The sequence below is a fragment of the Wyeomyia smithii genome, chromosome 1 (assembly GCF_029784165.1).
Source record: "Wyeomyia smithii strain HCP4-BCI-WySm-NY-G18 chromosome 1, ASM2978416v1, whole genome shotgun sequence".
Taxonomy (NCBI): Eukaryota; Metazoa; Arthropoda; class Insecta; order Diptera; family Culicidae; genus Wyeomyia; species Wyeomyia smithii.
In genome coordinates this window covers 196,616,461-196,632,937 of record NC_073694.1, presented here as the reverse complement: position 1 = coordinate 196,632,937, position 16,477 = coordinate 196,616,461, and the positions used below count along the sequence as shown (strand labels likewise).

At 40.4% G+C, this 16,477-nt stretch overlaps 1 protein-coding gene across 2 annotated transcripts; it reads right to left on the bottom strand.

The window, feature by feature from the left end:
- Positions 1-287: 287 nt before the first annotated feature.
- LOC129719279 (double-strand-break repair protein rad21 homolog) lies at positions 288-15,044 on the bottom strand. Of its 2 annotated transcripts, XM_055670742.1 has the most exons (7): positions 14,697-15,044; positions 13,817-14,145; positions 13,464-13,751; positions 12,576-12,785; positions 1,663-3,408; positions 1,432-1,596; positions 288-1,372 (listed from the first exon to the last, which is right to left on the bottom strand). In XM_055670742.1, the coding sequence occupies exons 2-7, from the start codon at positions 14,072-14,074 to the stop codon at positions 1,247-1,249; spliced, it is 2,793 nt and encodes a 930-aa protein (XP_055526717.1). In that variant the 5' UTR covers positions 14,075-14,145; positions 14,697-15,044; the 3' UTR covers positions 288-1,246. The 2 variants fall into 2 exon arrangements, with proteins under 2 accessions (XP_055526717.1, XP_055526718.1); XM_055670743.1 differs by lacking the exon at positions 12,576-12,785 and having other exon boundaries at positions 14,697-15,043.
- Between the last annotated feature and the right edge of the window lie 1,433 nt (positions 15,045-16,477).

The following is a 16,477-nucleotide window of genomic DNA, read 5'->3' as shown; positions in this document are numbered from 1 at the left end:
CTTTTTGATACCTCATCGAAGATCAAAGCATTGGAAATCAAATTCCGAAAAAAATTTATCTAATAACCTCAAATGTTTTTTATTTTTTAACCCCTAGCATATTTCATGTCCTTCCAGTCGGTCTAGAAGTACAAAACTGGTCCATCAAGTGTATGATCGAATCTTGACTAGAACGAAATTCGAAAGGGATAACTGAAAACCTGAAAATTGCTTTCCTCACAAACCGTCAATTAGATTACATAAAATTACCAATTCCGGAAGTTCTTCAATACTTGACAAGCATTCACTAAATATGTAAGATTTACTTTATTTCAACTGCGTTTATATTTGTTTGTGTACAATAGTTTTTTCACTGAAGCTTGTTTCTGCAGCAGCATTAGGAATCTAATAAAAATAAACCTGCTTACGACGATTGAACGAATCCAAATCGAAGAAAATAATGAAAATCCACCGCCAATGCACTGATGTTCCCAATCATGTTGACAAAAATTCTGTACAGCTTTGTGAACATCATCAGAATTCTCCAAAAACGTCCAGTGCATCCTAGGACAAATGAACTAAAATCTATATAACTTAATTTCTCGCTTACACCAAGAGCAAAGTGCGCCAAAGAAGAACTATCTGCGCAGTTGTCACCTCCAACAAAAATGATGAAAGCGCGAACCGGCAAATAAGGTTTTCAATATGCGACGACGAGTTATCTTATCGGTTAATTATAGTTTTGCGTTAGTACTTTTGCTACCAGCATTTGTGTGGTTTAAATTTGCGCCTTAATCATTGAACAAATATGCATATTTACAAGGGAAACAAGAAGAAGCTCCTCATCGCTGTGCAGATCGTTTCTAACTACTGTCTATCAGCGAACCGCGCTAGGACAAAGATCGACCCGAAACAAATCTGATTTGTCATGATGATTCGCATAGACAAAATCACTTTGTACCATTTTTGTCAGCATCACAGCAGAATGGAAGATTTCGACACCGGAAATAATCCAGTCTGTTGTTTTGGCAGATCTGCTTCCTAGCAATTACTGAAATGAATACTTAGATATTTACATTAGATAATCTTGTTGTTACTTTCTGCTTAAACCAAAAATGCACATGCATTTCATTCAAATAACTTGCTAACGGTGCAAAAATACACTTGTGGGATGTTGGTTCGGGTGACCACTTTGAGCTTAAATCGTAATAAACAAATAAAAAGAAAAGGTGCACTCTGTGGATGCGAAGGTCACCGTGACTGCAGCTTAAAGCTTGGGATTATCGAACAGTGGTCCTCGGGTGATTAAAATGTCGTCGTACGGGCGCTGCTGTGAGATCTCGAGAGCTTTGAACTTTTTCAGCACCAATAGTGAGTAGAATTTTTGGGCGGCCTAGAAGAAATATTCAAAAAAATTACAAGAAGCATAACTACGAGAGCCACTCTAGTTACCTGTTTTTTGTTGTTCCGGTGGGTCATGTCTGACAGTACCATGTTGTCTGTTTTCAGCAAACGTGACCGCACCGAAATGAACAGCTGGGCCGCACGTTTGTTTAGTACGCGTTCCTCGAACTGTTCGATCGTTTCATCCACTTGCTGCTCTTCGCTAGCCTGTTGCTGCAAATTTTAAAAGCGACGTTAATTTTGACACAACAGCAATATAAACAGTAGCTGAAAACCTACCCCTCCAACGGACGGTGAGAGTTCGTAGTCCTGGTTCCATTCATTGTGCACATCATCAGCCAAAACGCCCCGTGCTGGCGAATGTGATTGCCCGTCGTAGCCCATGTTGGAGAAATTTTCCATTCCAGGCTCATTCAGAATTGACGAAACCTGATCCGCTGGCAGATTCGGAATTTGATCGATACTTTCCAGACTGGCATGATGTGGTGTCATTCCACCGTGGTCCAATCCATGCGGTGTCATTGCTCCAGGTAGATCTGGCATGAGATGGCCAGAGTCGCCGTGCTGCAATCCGGCCGGAGTCATGCCACCGTGATGCAGTCCAACTGGAGTCATACCACCGTGATGTAGATCGCCCGGAGTTAGACCCCCGTGAGGTAAACCCGTCAATGATAAACCACCGTGATCAAGGCTACCCGGGGTCATTGGTATGCTTGGCATTCCCGGGGTTGGTGGCATCATTTGTGGCGTGTGCATTCCCAGATTCGGACTTCCCAACTGGCTGAGACCCGGCGTTGCAGGAGGCGGCATCATGCTTCCATCGTGGGGGAAATTTTGACTGACATCAGGACAAAGCTCCTGATCGCGAAGTTCCATTGACACCGGCGTTGGTGGTGGCATGTCAATTGCCTCTCGCATCTGATCGACCGATGTTTGATCAAGGTGCTGTGGTGTTGCGGGTGTCATTGGCATCAAAGGTGTAGCGGGCGTCTCCGGGGGCGGCAGATCGATAATCTTTCGCTTTCTACCTCGTCGCTGAGCAACTGGAGATTCTGGTCGTTCTGGCTGTTGCTGTTCAACGCCCAACACATCCAACGGACCAAGAACCGAAAAGTCCTCGACTCCAATTGATCTCGAGGTTAAATGACGTTGATAGTTTTTGAACAAACATCTCGCCGGTATGTCTCGCGATGGCAGCGCAAATAGTTTCTCTACGCCACCGGTTTCCTTCCAGTACATCAAGCGCTTGGTCGGAGGAGCCAGATCCAGTGTGGTTACAATATCCGAAGTATTCGCCAGTTGGCTTTTCATCTCTTCACCGCTAATGTTCTTTACTTCATCGACGATCAGCTTTCGCTTTCGCTTGCTTTTGGTTACACCTTTCAAAGCGGAGGCATCAACAGGCGCCAGCGCAAAACTCTCCTCTTCGTTGTGTAACAACGTCGTTTGTTCCGCATGTTCAGCTTCCTCCTCCGCGGTTCCATCGCCGGCAATTCGTTCATCCTCGGGGTCCAATCTTCGGTCTGCTCCTTCGGGGTGAGGTTCATCGGTTGCGAGTGCTGATGCTTCCATTGCAGCGCCACCATCATGATAGATTGGAACCTTCGTCGTGCTAGATTGACTGGTGCTTGGTTTCTGCAAATCGTCCAATAATTGCTGCGTAATGATTGGAGACGGTGGTCGTGACCCATCCGAGCTGGCCGCGGGTGACGGCGCACCTCCTACGTCAAAGTGATCGTCATCATCGTCCTCGCTGTCTCGTTCCTGTCCAGCCTGAGCCTGCGCCGCCGGTTCTCCCGGCAGTTCCGGTTCTGGAACCAACGGAGCATCCGCAAAGATATCCCCCTCGAACAAGCCGGCCGCCGGTTCCGCACCGAAGCCCTCATCGCCGAATCCGTCATTGTCCACGGTGTGTGGATGATGGGGATCGAACGTGTCCAGCAGCGAACGTGAGGTACCGGGTAGCGGTTCCTTCTCTTGCTCCAGATCAGGCGGTGGTGCAACTGGATCCGTAAAGAGGTCATCCTGGGGTGGAAAGTGAATTGATAGATATGGGTTATTTTTCGTTCGTACAACGGTTGCCGATAATTTCGTTTTGTGCATTTGTGGCTGAGGGAATAGTGTTGGCTTTGTGGCGTTCTACTGACAATCGTTCCCCTCGAATGAGGTTGCGATTGGAGTTTTTGCCAAAGATGGGACTTAAAATGTCTAGAAGAAAAATGATCTGCGGGAGCGAATCTTTGAATAGAGGGTTATTTTCCTAATAATTTAAGCATGCACAGACTTATTGTCAATTCAATGAAGTGATTAGTGTTAGTTTCAAACCCGGCCTGTAAGAGATCAACTTAATAAAATGTACCTCCTTATGTATTGTATTGTAAGTAATATACGCGGTTGAAGATAACTTTAAGGTGAAAATTCAACCGGTAAAAATAAAAAGAGCATGATGAATTAGAAATAACGCAGTCATCGCTACCAGTTAGTGCAAAAATGCTACACCGGTGAAGCACCACTGCAAAAACGGATTGACATAATGCTCTAATACAGTCACAGAGGGTGACAGTCGAATTCCATCAACTGTTACCTCCTTCTTTGTGCGTTAGTTTAATATAAGAATGAAATATACGAACAAATAATACTGATTCGCTAAAGAGTTTCATATCTCGATAGAATCTCTAAAGAAGTTGTTTAAAGACGGCAGTAATTGTATTTTTGTCGAAGACATCAAAGGCGTTTAATTAAATATTTGGAAAATGATAATTTTTCCTTTTTTTTTAAATTTTGAAACATCTGAAAACCTAATTACTAAAATTTCGAATAAATTCCTAAATCTGCGTAATCCCCGAGATTCGGGCAAGGAACTTAATTTGTTAAAGTTTTATTTAAAATCTACTAAATTCTTATAAGAAATTTAGTTTGAAATTTTAACTAGAGCCCATCCAAATTCCGCGTGGGGTTGTAAAATGCCCACGGTTCACACAAAATTTTTAGAGCTCATATAAGGTTGTCCACGAAGAGGAAGGAAGGAGATGAAATCGTCAAAAATCTATCCACGTGGAATGTGTATGGCTCCATAACACTCTGAATAAATAATTAAAAAGAAAAAAGCATTAAGAACCGACTTTTTGTGTCCAAGAAAATTCAAGTTAAATCGAAATACGCTTAAATTTCTAAACTCGTATAAAAAAAAAACGACCAAACTCCATCAATCAAAATTCCAAGGTCACTAACGTGACTAACCCATTCCAGCACTCAATTATCAATTTAATAGTTGAATATAATTTAATTCATTCGGCGACAAAAGGCCAACATTTTACATTGCTAACCGGCATCCAGTTTCTGTGACATAAATCAATAAAGAGCGTATTCAGAGTGATTCAAATGTTCTCAAAATATAAATTTCCTAAATGACAATAACATCATTCGCTGGAGTAAAAAGATTCCGTTTATTTCAGGCTCGAAATTTTCGAAAAAAAATTTTGATTTATTTTCCTCCGTTAACCGTGCCATACACAGTATTGTAACCGATAACGCTACCTTTCGTTACTGACTAAATCCTGATGATCTCGAAACTTGACCGTAGCTTCCTGGTCAAATTTTTTTCTTGGCTGTTTTTTATTTTTCCATATTTCCCTGATTTAAAAAATAAATTCTATGAAATTCCCTGTATTTAAGTTGTTTTTCAAGTTTTTTACCCCATGGTTTAGTCATCCCAGTATTATGGGCCACCCTACACTTTGTATTTGGTTTTAAAGTATGTCAATAACTTTTAAGAGTCAAATTGATGTTTAGTGAACTTGAACAACATTTCTCTGCATGCCTTTTGTGCGAAGCCCCTGCACTCATGAGCATAAATCTTATGTTTTCCGAAAGATGTCGGTAGACTCCGATCAGCTGTTAATTTATTGCTGTTTTTAACAACAAAAAAGTCAGTCGTGGAAAATTAGGTTAAAATCCGTAAAAAACATCGTTATATTCATCAAAATGAATGGGACTACAAAGAATTGGTATGTATTCATCGAATTGCGAAATGTCCGTACTGCATTTCGTTTTTTTACCATTCCTATATGACACATAATGCTCATAATGCCGACCATGAAATTCACTTTTTCCAGTATACTGGACCAACTTTGTTATTAGCTGTTAATTCAATAAATTTATTCTTTTTCCAGCAAATCCATGAAACATAAAAAAACGAAAAGCCGAAGCGAAAATTCTCCGACCCAAGGGTTCTGCATCTTGCTTTTGATCAAGCACGGGGTACAGGAAAAGTTCGAGAATATGCAGAAGACCATAATCTTCCATACAGTACACTCAACAATACCTCCAGAAACCACCTAAAACAAATAAGCCAGGGCCTAACTCTACTTCCTGAAGAAGAAGCTAAAATTGGAGAATGAACTCTTCACGTGTCTAGACATGTCATGCGATTGTTGAGTATGCTAGAAAGATCCGAAAGACGTGAAAACTGCCAGGGTCATTTCCGAGTAAGTTGAAAGCCCCCTTTCAAATATAACGTACGCAAACAGAAGAATGTCATCCCCTTGCTTTCGTTGTTTAGTATTCCAAATAAAATATTCTAAAATGAACTATTTGTATATTGTTCTATTCCAGGCAAAAACTGGTCTCAATGCTATTTGAAATGACATCCAGCTATCAAGAAGAAATACGTCACAAGACTTCCGAGAGCAGATGCAAAAGTAACCAGCAATTAAATTATTGGATGGTTTTCTGAAGTCGAAAAAGCCCTCAAAGATAAAGCAAAGCAAAGCAAAGCCTTGGTAGTTGGTACTACACTGCCGTGGGCTGGGATTTTGACGTAAACGCCAAATTTTTTTTTCGCCATTTTGTATAGAAATGACGGTGAGATAGGAGTGCTGCGATGCTTCTGGAGCGATTTTGTGTTTCTGGCGCTTACGTCAAAATGCCAGCCCGCGGCAGTACACTCCGTATCGGAACTCGACCTTCTGTTTATTATACACAGACTTCGCAGCCAACTGTTAAGTGTACAGGACAATTGCGGGGCTAGCGCTACGATCCTACTAACACTAACAGTCTCTCCCGAGCCGAGACTCGAACCTACGACGACCTCGAGACCAGCTGGGAGAGGTTGGGAGAGCCCTCAAAGATACTGATATTGATTCCAGAAAGAAAAGATAGTTTTTTTTTGACCATTGAAAAAAAATTGGTTTAAAATATTGCGAGAGTTCATTGGAAATAAGAGTGAGCCCGGGTGAACAAAGCCAATTTCGGGACACTAATGAAAACAGCGATCGGGTTTCGCTCGTGCGATTTTTCGGAAAAAAATTGTTTAATATCGCGAAGTGAGTTTTTTCAGGAATATTTGTTATGTTGTTTGTGCTGCGAAACTTTTACTTGATGTGTATCGTAGTGCCGAATTGGCGCCATGGTCGTCTGCAGGGGGTTTTGTCTTCATTCATTGCGTCCGAAGTTGTCGCGTATTGTCGTGATTTATAATATGTGGAGGGTGTAATTAGTGTTGTAGTTATAGTTGAGAATGTTTCGTTTAAAGTCCAGTGTGTTTAAAGGGTATTACGAATGAAAGGATTGATGAACACTGCTTTGAGAAGTGTAGAGTCAATCCTGTATAGGCTCGTAAAAAAACTAATTTTAGTGGTGCAATTGGGACTACCGAATCCTGTGTGATAGAGCAAGTGAACATTTAAACGATGCGGCTAAAGATAAGTATAGTGAATATGCGGGAGGTAGTTTAAAAGTGATATTTTTGTTACTTTCAAAATTGTTCATGCATAGAAAGTGACTATTGGAACGAGCGTCGCTTGCTTTCCACATTAAGGCTTGCATGAAAGCTTGTGTGCAGGTCCGAGTGGACAGACAGTGCTGCTGTTTCCACCGTAAATGGATCAAATGCATTGCAAATAAATGTCTTTTTTTGCTTATATTTTTTAATTTATCATTATTATTTTAAGTTTAATTTTCTTATTGTAGCAATTGCGTAGGCGACCGATTGACACATTATTTATTACAAGTTTAGCAATTTGTCATCAGATTTTAGGTAATATTTTGGTACGTATATATGGTAAGATTTATTCATTTTACTATTTGGCACTCCTCTTGTCAATAAATATAACATGAGTGTATCAATATCAATTCTAATATTATTTTGAGGCGGGTCTTACTGATTGAAAAATTACTCCGGAATGCACTGCAAGTACTCAGTCATTCTGTAAAGGGTCTCTGGAAGGTCGGTAGAGCTAACACCTTCTAGAACCCGAAACTAAGATAGTTGCAGAATTGAAATATAATTGCAACTGTCTTTTTTCACTATATCACTACTAGACAGTGGGATCTAGAAAGGTTCTACACACACACACACACTAATGAAAACAGCGATCGAGAGTTTCTCAGACTCAAAAGAATGCCTTAAAAAGGGAACTCGATCGAGATCGATTTCAATAACCTCCCATCGAATGTTTCTGAGCCGAAAATTGAAACACCTGATGAGAATACGACCGATATAAACGAAAATTTGAATGCTGTGCTACGAGGGGAAGCTGCAGGCAACTTAATTTCGTCAAAAAAGGATTAGAAGCAGAAGTATTATCTAGATTCAAAGAAAACTATCTCAAAGGCTGTCTAGAAGCACTTTTCAGTTTTTGGAAAATTATCAAAGACAAGTCTGAGGGACCTATGTTTACGGAGCCTCTGAATCAGTACGGCAGCACTTGTATTCCAGTTCAAATAAACGGGAATTCAGTGATTGGCAGCTTTTTACCAGTAATAATTTGTAAGGAATCATAAATTAAGTATATTTCTCACAGATGATGAATTGAACAATGATGAATCTGTCCACAATGATGAAATTAGAAATTACTTTGTTAAGGCTAAATGGTATAGCCACACACGACTGATTTCGAGTGACCACTTCGAATTGTTAGAAGCACAAGACTCGGAAATAAATAATGTGTTCTCTGTGAAAACGCTATTTTATGTTTGCTTCGCTACAGCAAACATAAACGAGCGTTTTCACAGATGACACGATCACAGAAAAAACAGGATCAAATATTCAATCTAATGATCCTTTCGGCGATGTGTTCATTGGTCTAGAGTAGATGACAAGTAAACTAATCGAAAAGTTGGCTAGTTCATGATCTTTGTTGAAGATCAATATTAACCCTGTAGAACAGTGATTCCTCAGACCGCTACTGTCAAAACACATGAATAAGGTTCGTTCCACTTATTGTTTGGCTGTTTCCTTTTATTTACTGCAGCGCCTCTAATTGTCGTACCGAGGAACTATTAAAAGCGTTTTGATCTGGAAGGTTTTTGGAGTGAAAATGACGTCAGGATTGGTACACGCGTTGAAAAGTTATCCAAGATGGAACGCGAGACGAGAAAAATTGTACACACCTACGTTGAAAACTCAACATGGTTAGGAGACATGATCGTCAAGGCTCTTTAAAACTACCGGTGAACTTCAAACGTTATCGGGACACTTTGACGGTGGATCGCGCTAAACAAACCAAGCGTAGAAGTGGAGCATTGGACCGGAAACTACGCGCGAAGGTCATCAGGGCAGTCCGGAATAATCTCGGGGTGTCCCTCCGTGGTTTGGCGAAAAGGTTCAATGCAGCACATAGTACAGTTCGTAGAATCGTCGTATCATGAGAGCAAACAATCCAACAGGACGCTAAACAGAACCTGGTTGTCAAACCCCAAGAAAGAAAGCTATACGAGCATGTCCTGTCAGGGTACAACGGCTGTATTTTGATGGACGCTGAAAATGGACTTCGGACAAAATCCCGAGTTGGAAATTTGACCTTGCTAACCGTAAGGGGAATGCCCCAGGTAGGTTCAAATTTGTTTTCGCGGATAAATTCGCCCGCATGTATATGATTTGGCAAGCCAACTGTAGCTATGGAAAGAAGACAAAAGTTTTCATCGCTGGAGCAAACATGAATGGACAAGTTTACAAGGTGAAGTGTCTTCAGGAGATAGTTTTGCCGATCATCGAGTCACACGAAGACCCCGTGAAGTTCTGGCCCGATCTAGCTAGCTGCCACTACGCCCGGGATGTATTGGAATGGTACAAGAAAAATAATATTGATGTTATCGTCCCATCAAAAGATATTGGGCAATAGTCAAGCGTAAAATGAAGAAGTGTGGAAAATCAATCAAAACATCATCTGATATGGCGAAGAGGTGAAAAAAAGGCCGATACGGTTTATGTTGCCACTGTGCAGAAATTGGAGGGAGGTATTCGACGAAAAGTTCTAGAATTCATCAGAACAGCAGACAAATAATTTTTCTTGTATTTGTTCCTTGAAATTGAATGAAAGCCCCGCAAAAACATAGCCCAATGTTGTACGTTATTTCCTCATGAGGAAATCGGAAATTGTATACGGCCAAATTCTAAATGAAACAAACCTTATTCAAAGTACGAGAAAAACAAAAACTTTGAAAAAAGTCTGGGCAAAAGATTATGATATCTTAGCCTAACTTTAAGTGTTCCTCTCGACGTTAATCTCTCTATCGGAATCGCTCTTTAGAATAGTGACTCTGCCTTTGAAACAAACCAAAAATTACGTCTGGCTGTTAATACTGGAAACATTGGCCCTCAATTCTGGAAGAGTCAAAAAGTGGCTCATAATAGTGGTAATTGGATGAGCATATCATTTTGTGAATTTTGATTAAATTATTTGTGTAAGAACGGAAATATATATTTAACTTCAAACTTTAATATATTTGCTACCAATTAGTAAAAATAAGAAGGCTTAATTTTTTTTTTTTTTTTTTGACAGACTATTTATCGTTAAATTAATATTACTTCTATGCATAGCTGGCCCATAATACTGGGATGACTGTATATATAAATACAACCTATAAGTCCATCTACGTAAACTAGTACAGTCATTTCTTTATATCATAAATGAAACGTCTTAGGAGAACAATGTGAAATACATAGGACCAAAGTTGCTGCTTTGCGGAACACGTAAATTTCCGAAAATTGTGGCAAACAGCAAGAGCATCGCATAAGTACGAGCGAAACCAACCTTTGGGATGCATCAAGCTGTAGAATTTTTTGAAGTAAAGTGTTGTCAAACTGATCAAAGGCTGCCTTCGAATCAGTATAGATAATGTCGATTTGAGTTATTTGTTCCATGTTATTTTGAATAATACAGATGCAGCAAAAGGACTAGTTGGGTCACAGTTTTTAAATATTGGGAACATGTAGAACTATTTCCAAACTGTGAGAAACTTGCCTCGATCAAAAGGTTTATTGAAAATATGACCCTTATGGGTTCAGTTGAACCGTGTGCACTTTGCCCCCTTATTTAAAAGGGGGGGGGAGGCGTTTTTTGTGATTAATTTATTTATTTACTAATATTTATTTACAATTTATATTGTGTGTTCTGCCACAAACGGTGACATATCAACACTATTACAAATATTATAAATTTTATTTCAGTGTACACTTCGCCTAATTATTTTACTGGGAGTCCATCCAGCCCTGCAAAGTACGAATCTTTTGACTTTTTAGTGGCAGCTTTCAGCAAATCAAAAATGAAATAATTTCTACGCATATGACCAAAATTTAACTATTGCAGTTTCCGGTTATTTTTGCTTTTATCAAGGTCCAGCACACGCAGTGTGATAGCTAGCTACAACAGAATGTAGGTTTCGTTGGAAAGCTGATTTCGTAATCGATAGTGTCTTCAAACCGTCGAATTAGAGAGTATTCACTCAGAAAAGAACAAATGTTAAATCAAAAGTTTTTGAGAAGTAAACTGCAATTTTCTGTCTGAAATGTGTGATAAACATAGGTTTTTTTTAAATTAAATTAAACATTGAAGTCTCCTCTAAAAGTTGTTCTTTGACAACAAGCCTCTAACTCTTTTAGTTTAGCTGCTATTTCACTTTGAAAGCAATAAGCTGCGCCTTCATTTAGTGTACACTGGGGTCGCTTTTTACGCGGTTGGTTGTACCGCATTTAAAAGATTAGACTAGGTATATTTATACTAAACTTATTTGATACCGCGTACAAATAATCTTCCGAATCGGGTAAAAATAATCCGCGTAATTGTACAAATAGCCCGTTTAAAAAAAACGCATAAAAACAACTCGCGTACAAAGCGACCCCAGTGCGATTCACAATTTTCTGCTCTACTGAATGACATTTTTTCAAAAACACATTTTGCGCGTTTTTTTATTCTTCATTCAAAAAACGAAGGACAACGATTAAATGCATCTTTTTCGAATAATATATAAAAACTGGAATTGCTTTAGGATCCCGTTAGCATTCCACATCGCACCGGCGGTCTTCTAAGTTGTTCACCGTTTTAATGACAAAAAATTCTTCGTTCTCGCAGCACAACAACAATCAGTATTCCTCCGTCCGATTGTTGTTGCAGCAAGAGAATGTATTCAGAATTACACAATACAGAAATCGTCTTGGTTCCGAAACATTTGTTAATTTTTCATGAGCAGCATATTACCCATAGTTATGTTAGAACTGACATTAAGTTGTTAAACAAAGTTAAAACTACCGTCTTCGAGAGAGGTTATTTTCTACTGTTAGAACTACTAACGTGCGGTTTTAAAAACAGTATCTGGAATGTTATTAGTTATCTAGGCATTGCTACTATAAGCGATGTCAGCGTGAAAATAAGTGAACGTAAAATTTACTGTTTAAAGTTACAGCAATCAACAATAACGCTTTAGAAATTCTTTAAATTGGACAGTAATCACCACAACGTCCAAAAGACATGGCGCAGCTACGGAGGAAAAGCTGATTATGCCAAGTAAAACCCTCCCCCTCGATAGCCGCTCAACGCCGAGGTCGTTCAAGCTAAACTTCGTTCAACGCACAAACTTAACGCTAGTTTCTAAAACCCGACAAAAAATAAATGAACATCATTCGCAAACCATTCAGAAAAACAATTCAGGAAAAGCACGCAATGCCAGATAGAGAAACAGATTGATGATAAGCGAGAGTAAAAGTGATAGAAAACGGTAACATTAGCAGAACGCCGAGACAGAAGAGTTCGCTTCCATTCCCGGGTCGTTATATCAACACTACTACCAAAAGAGGGGGTGTGTTAATGTTACTAAAAAGGAAGGAAAAAAAGTAAGCAGGACAAAGCTCTTTCATTTATCATGTTTTCGGTGATTCTCGATCATGGGATATCTCTCTCGGGAAGTCTACTTACAAGATACTCGTTCCATCGGGTATCCTGCGCCGGCTGTTCGCTGAGCTCTTCGTACAGACTTTTGGCGCGGGCTCGAAGTCCCTTCTTGTCCGGTTTCTCCTTACCGCAATCGTCCGTCGCTTCCGCTGAAATACCACCCACTTCCGTACTGTCTTTACTCTGTGCCGTCGCTTCCAACGGGGACGCCACTGGAGGCGCATTGCTCAATCCCTGGTGGATCGCCCGCCAACCAGCCGGGGAAACCCGCACGAACAGATGAATGATTTTGTGTGGGTTTTTTGGAGATTTGTTTGGTGTGTTGGTTGGTTGATTGGTTGGTAGTGGTGGGTGATGATGATTGATTGGTGGTGATTGGCGCGAGTGAAAAGAAGAGTTATATAAACAACAGAGAGAGAGAGAGAGAAACAGGGGGAATCAATTATGAGAGAGCTCTTCCATGAAAATCGAAATCAAAGTCGATTGTTCAAGCAAAACTTAGTTGCATAAATTCCAAAAAAATATACGCTACAGAGGGAAAATAAATTAGGAACACCTTCAACGAATAATCTACTTTTTGGCTGCCTGATTTTGATTCGCGGTATTTTTTTAAAAAGTTTTCTATTCGAGTTCGCCCAAATGGGGCAATCTTACAACGGTATGTACATATATGTCTTGTTGGTTTTCTTCATCCGATAGTTTCTGAGATAGATAGAAAGGAAAGTACATTGGGACGGCAGGAAGATTTTGGTTCGAGTGTGTGCAAAGTTTGTGCGCTTTTCCGAATTTATTTTCCAAATGGTTTTTCTTCAAACTAAACGGAAAATAAACTTAAACGAACATCTTACAGCTAGAGTTGGCATAACACAGAAAGACGGACAGACACATAAAAATGGTTTCAAGCCAACTTACCTCCATCGGTTCTTCGATCCGTTCGCGAACAATGTCGGGCGTGTCGTCGAATCCCATGTCACCGAAACCATCATCGTGGATGTTCATCGGCAATGTACCGTAATCTTCGCGCATTGTGATTTCATCGGCACGCGATTGGTTGATTGAAAAATGAGCTTCGATGTCAACGTCATTCAGTTCCGGCAGCGGCGTGTCAAAATCGTGAAAAACCTCTGGCAACGTGATAGCATTCACCGCTGCTTCTCGATGTTCCTCCGGCAGGTCAACCATTCCTGGTCGGAATGCCATCTAAAAATACAGGGAGCAGCGGATCAGCTGGTTCGATCCGTTTTCTTGCTGGTTTTGCAACCTACCTTGATTTTGACGAAGGCTTCGTTACAATCGGCCAGCAGGTATTTCGCCTTTCTGGCATATATCCGGACAACACCCAGCAATAGATGGCCGGATGTCCGGAGGGCCAGTTTAACCTTCGGCTGCATTATACCATCCACGGACTGCTCGATGTTGGTCTCGAAAACATGCGCTTTTGTTATCTTCTTGTCCCAGTGAGCGGCCAGCCAAATTCGGGCCAGCGGGCCCTTCTTGGCCAGCACAATGTGTGCGTAAAACATGACGATGCCTTTCTACGCGTTAAGTTTTTTATGTTTTACAAAAGGTACAACCTCAATTAAACCGGGGTTTTCTGTTCGAAGAAAGGATGTTGTGTTAGTTACAAGCCTAATCAGATTGCGCATCATTCCCTTGTGACATCCTAATTTCGTAAACGGGCGCTAATTACAACAATACATAGACACAAGAGCTCTCAATTTCAATCTTTTGCAGTTTGAGATGTAGCATTTATCTATTAATTAGCTCAAATTTCCATCTACTTGCTAGAACTTTGCTAAAACAAGTCAGAACCCCCCGAACAATACTAGGTTAAGTGAATTTTTCAATGAACTTTTTATTTTGTTTCGGTTAATTAATCCAAAGGGTCGGCACATAAACTCGTGCAATATTTAACAATGTCCCAGCGATCTTCTCCCTATTTGCAGAATGCATTGTTTTGATTCATCTACTTTAAAAGCCGTTATTTTACGCTGTCCTTCTTCTTCTATTCGTTGGGCAAGCAGCCTGCTTCTATCAACCCAACCACCCACCCGCAAAAGGAAAATCGTTCACCAAAAGGGAGTGACACATTGGGAGAAACCTTACTATGACGCCGAAAGACAAATTTGATTTTGTAAAATTTACCTTGGTTTTTACACTCTTTTTAGATCAACCCTCTTTTATTCGACTGAAACACCTTCTTTTGTTTTCGATAGAATAGTTATACACAGTAATCTTCACTATTCGTCACTATTTTATACCGAATGCGACGCTTCGCGCCCGCTTGCCAATAAACCATATTTTCGTCATCTCGAGCACTGTTTTCCGGCTACATTTTATATTTACGAACGAAGCATGCACTAAACTGGGTTTTTTCAACACTTTGAAGACAAATTTCAGGCAAATTACCACTATTTTTTTGAAAAATATATGCGGCCTCAGCGAAAACGCTCAACTTTTTTCTTTACCTTCGCACTTTTTACCAAAAGCCAAGATGGCGGCTGTTTCCCGTCCGTTTTCGGTCGTTTCGTGTGATGTGTTTGGCTTCTGCTGGTGTGTAAGCATGACAGAGAGGACAATATAACTAGTTGTCATTACAACGTTCATTCACCGGATAAGTAAAAAAAAGGTGCGGCATATGCGTTCATTCAAAGTTTTTAGGGTGGTTGCAATATTGAAAATACATGCAAATTTCGTCAGGCGCGAAGAGTGTCTTTTCTCACGTGAGGCATAATGAAAAAAAAGACGCGTACATTCCGAACTCGTCGCATCCGCTCCATTCGCTTCCAATATAACATCATCTTTACATCCCCTACGTATGTCTTATTATTTATCATTATTATTGACGTTGGACTAACGTCTATATCGAAGTTAGGCACCTGAATTTGAAAATCTAGTAATTCAACCGGGGAAAACCAGGGAAAAGTGGTCAGGTTTTGAGCGCTTATATATCAGTCATTTCTTTTCAGAATTTCGAGGTTTTGGCATCAACCGATCAGAAATTCTTTTACGGTTGAATTTATGTAACAAAAATAACCTATTGTTCGAGATACACTATTGAAAAATTGATAAATCACATCGATTGTCTAAATCATACCGAGCAACCAATCACCACCTCTCTTCACAAGCACAGTCGACACTAACGGATACAACCGATCTGACTTTGTAAACAGTCTCACAGCTTTCAACCAATAACGAGCTCGCTTTCGGTAGCTGCAACAGGTGTTTCAACACCGTTTTAAAATGCTTCTTTTATCATTACCACTGAACAGATTCTAAACACCAATGGCTCGATTGATAGGGGAAATATTGCGCAAGATTGTCATATAATAATTTAAATATGTTTTCGATACTAAACTAGTTAAAAGTTGTGTTAAAAGTCGTGCACATTCAACCAATCACAAGCTCGCTTCTTGTTTGCTCGCGGATGGATTTTGCTTTGGGCTATATAATAGCCTGTGTCGTCTCATAGCAGACATCAGTTAACAAGTGAAAGGCCACCAGGCCGGTCTTGTATAATCAGCAGCGGTGGCTGATTCCAGCGGCCAAACTGAGCTGCAGCAGAACCAGAGCGGTGGTATCAGGCAGCAGCGGCGGAGGTAGTGGGAAGCTGCATTTCTTCATTCAGTTCGGTGCTCTTTCGATCTGAGTTGGACCCCACCAGCGGTAATCCAATTCAGATATCGTTGGGTGAAAACGTTGGGTGTGTGTGCAGTGTGCACATATAGCGTATGTGCATCTGTATTGCTATGACATTTGCGATGATAGGGATGGCGCTGTTGCGTGTGTATGGCTAGCTATTGCGTGTGTAAGACACTAGCATGTGTAGCATATTATGGCTATTGCGTGTGTGTGGACAGCTGCTGCGTGTGTAATGATTAGTTATAGCGTATGTATGGATAGTAATAGCACATGGTTGGATAGCT

Bases quoted from the DNA above. Each gene is read 5' to 3' on its own strand.
- LOC129719279 (XM_055670742.1), bottom strand. From the start codon at position 14,074: ATGTTTTACGCACACATTGTGCTGGCCAAGAAGGGCCCGCTGGCCCGA. The intron at 12,786-13,463 runs GTAAGTTGGCTT...GCGATCCACCAG, and splicing joins GGATCGAAGAACCGATGGAG to GGATTGAGCAATGCGCCTCC. The intron at 1,597-1,662 runs GTAGGTTTTCAG...TAAAATTTGCAG, and splicing joins TCTCACCGTCCGTTGGAGGG to CAACAGGCTAGCGAAGAGCA.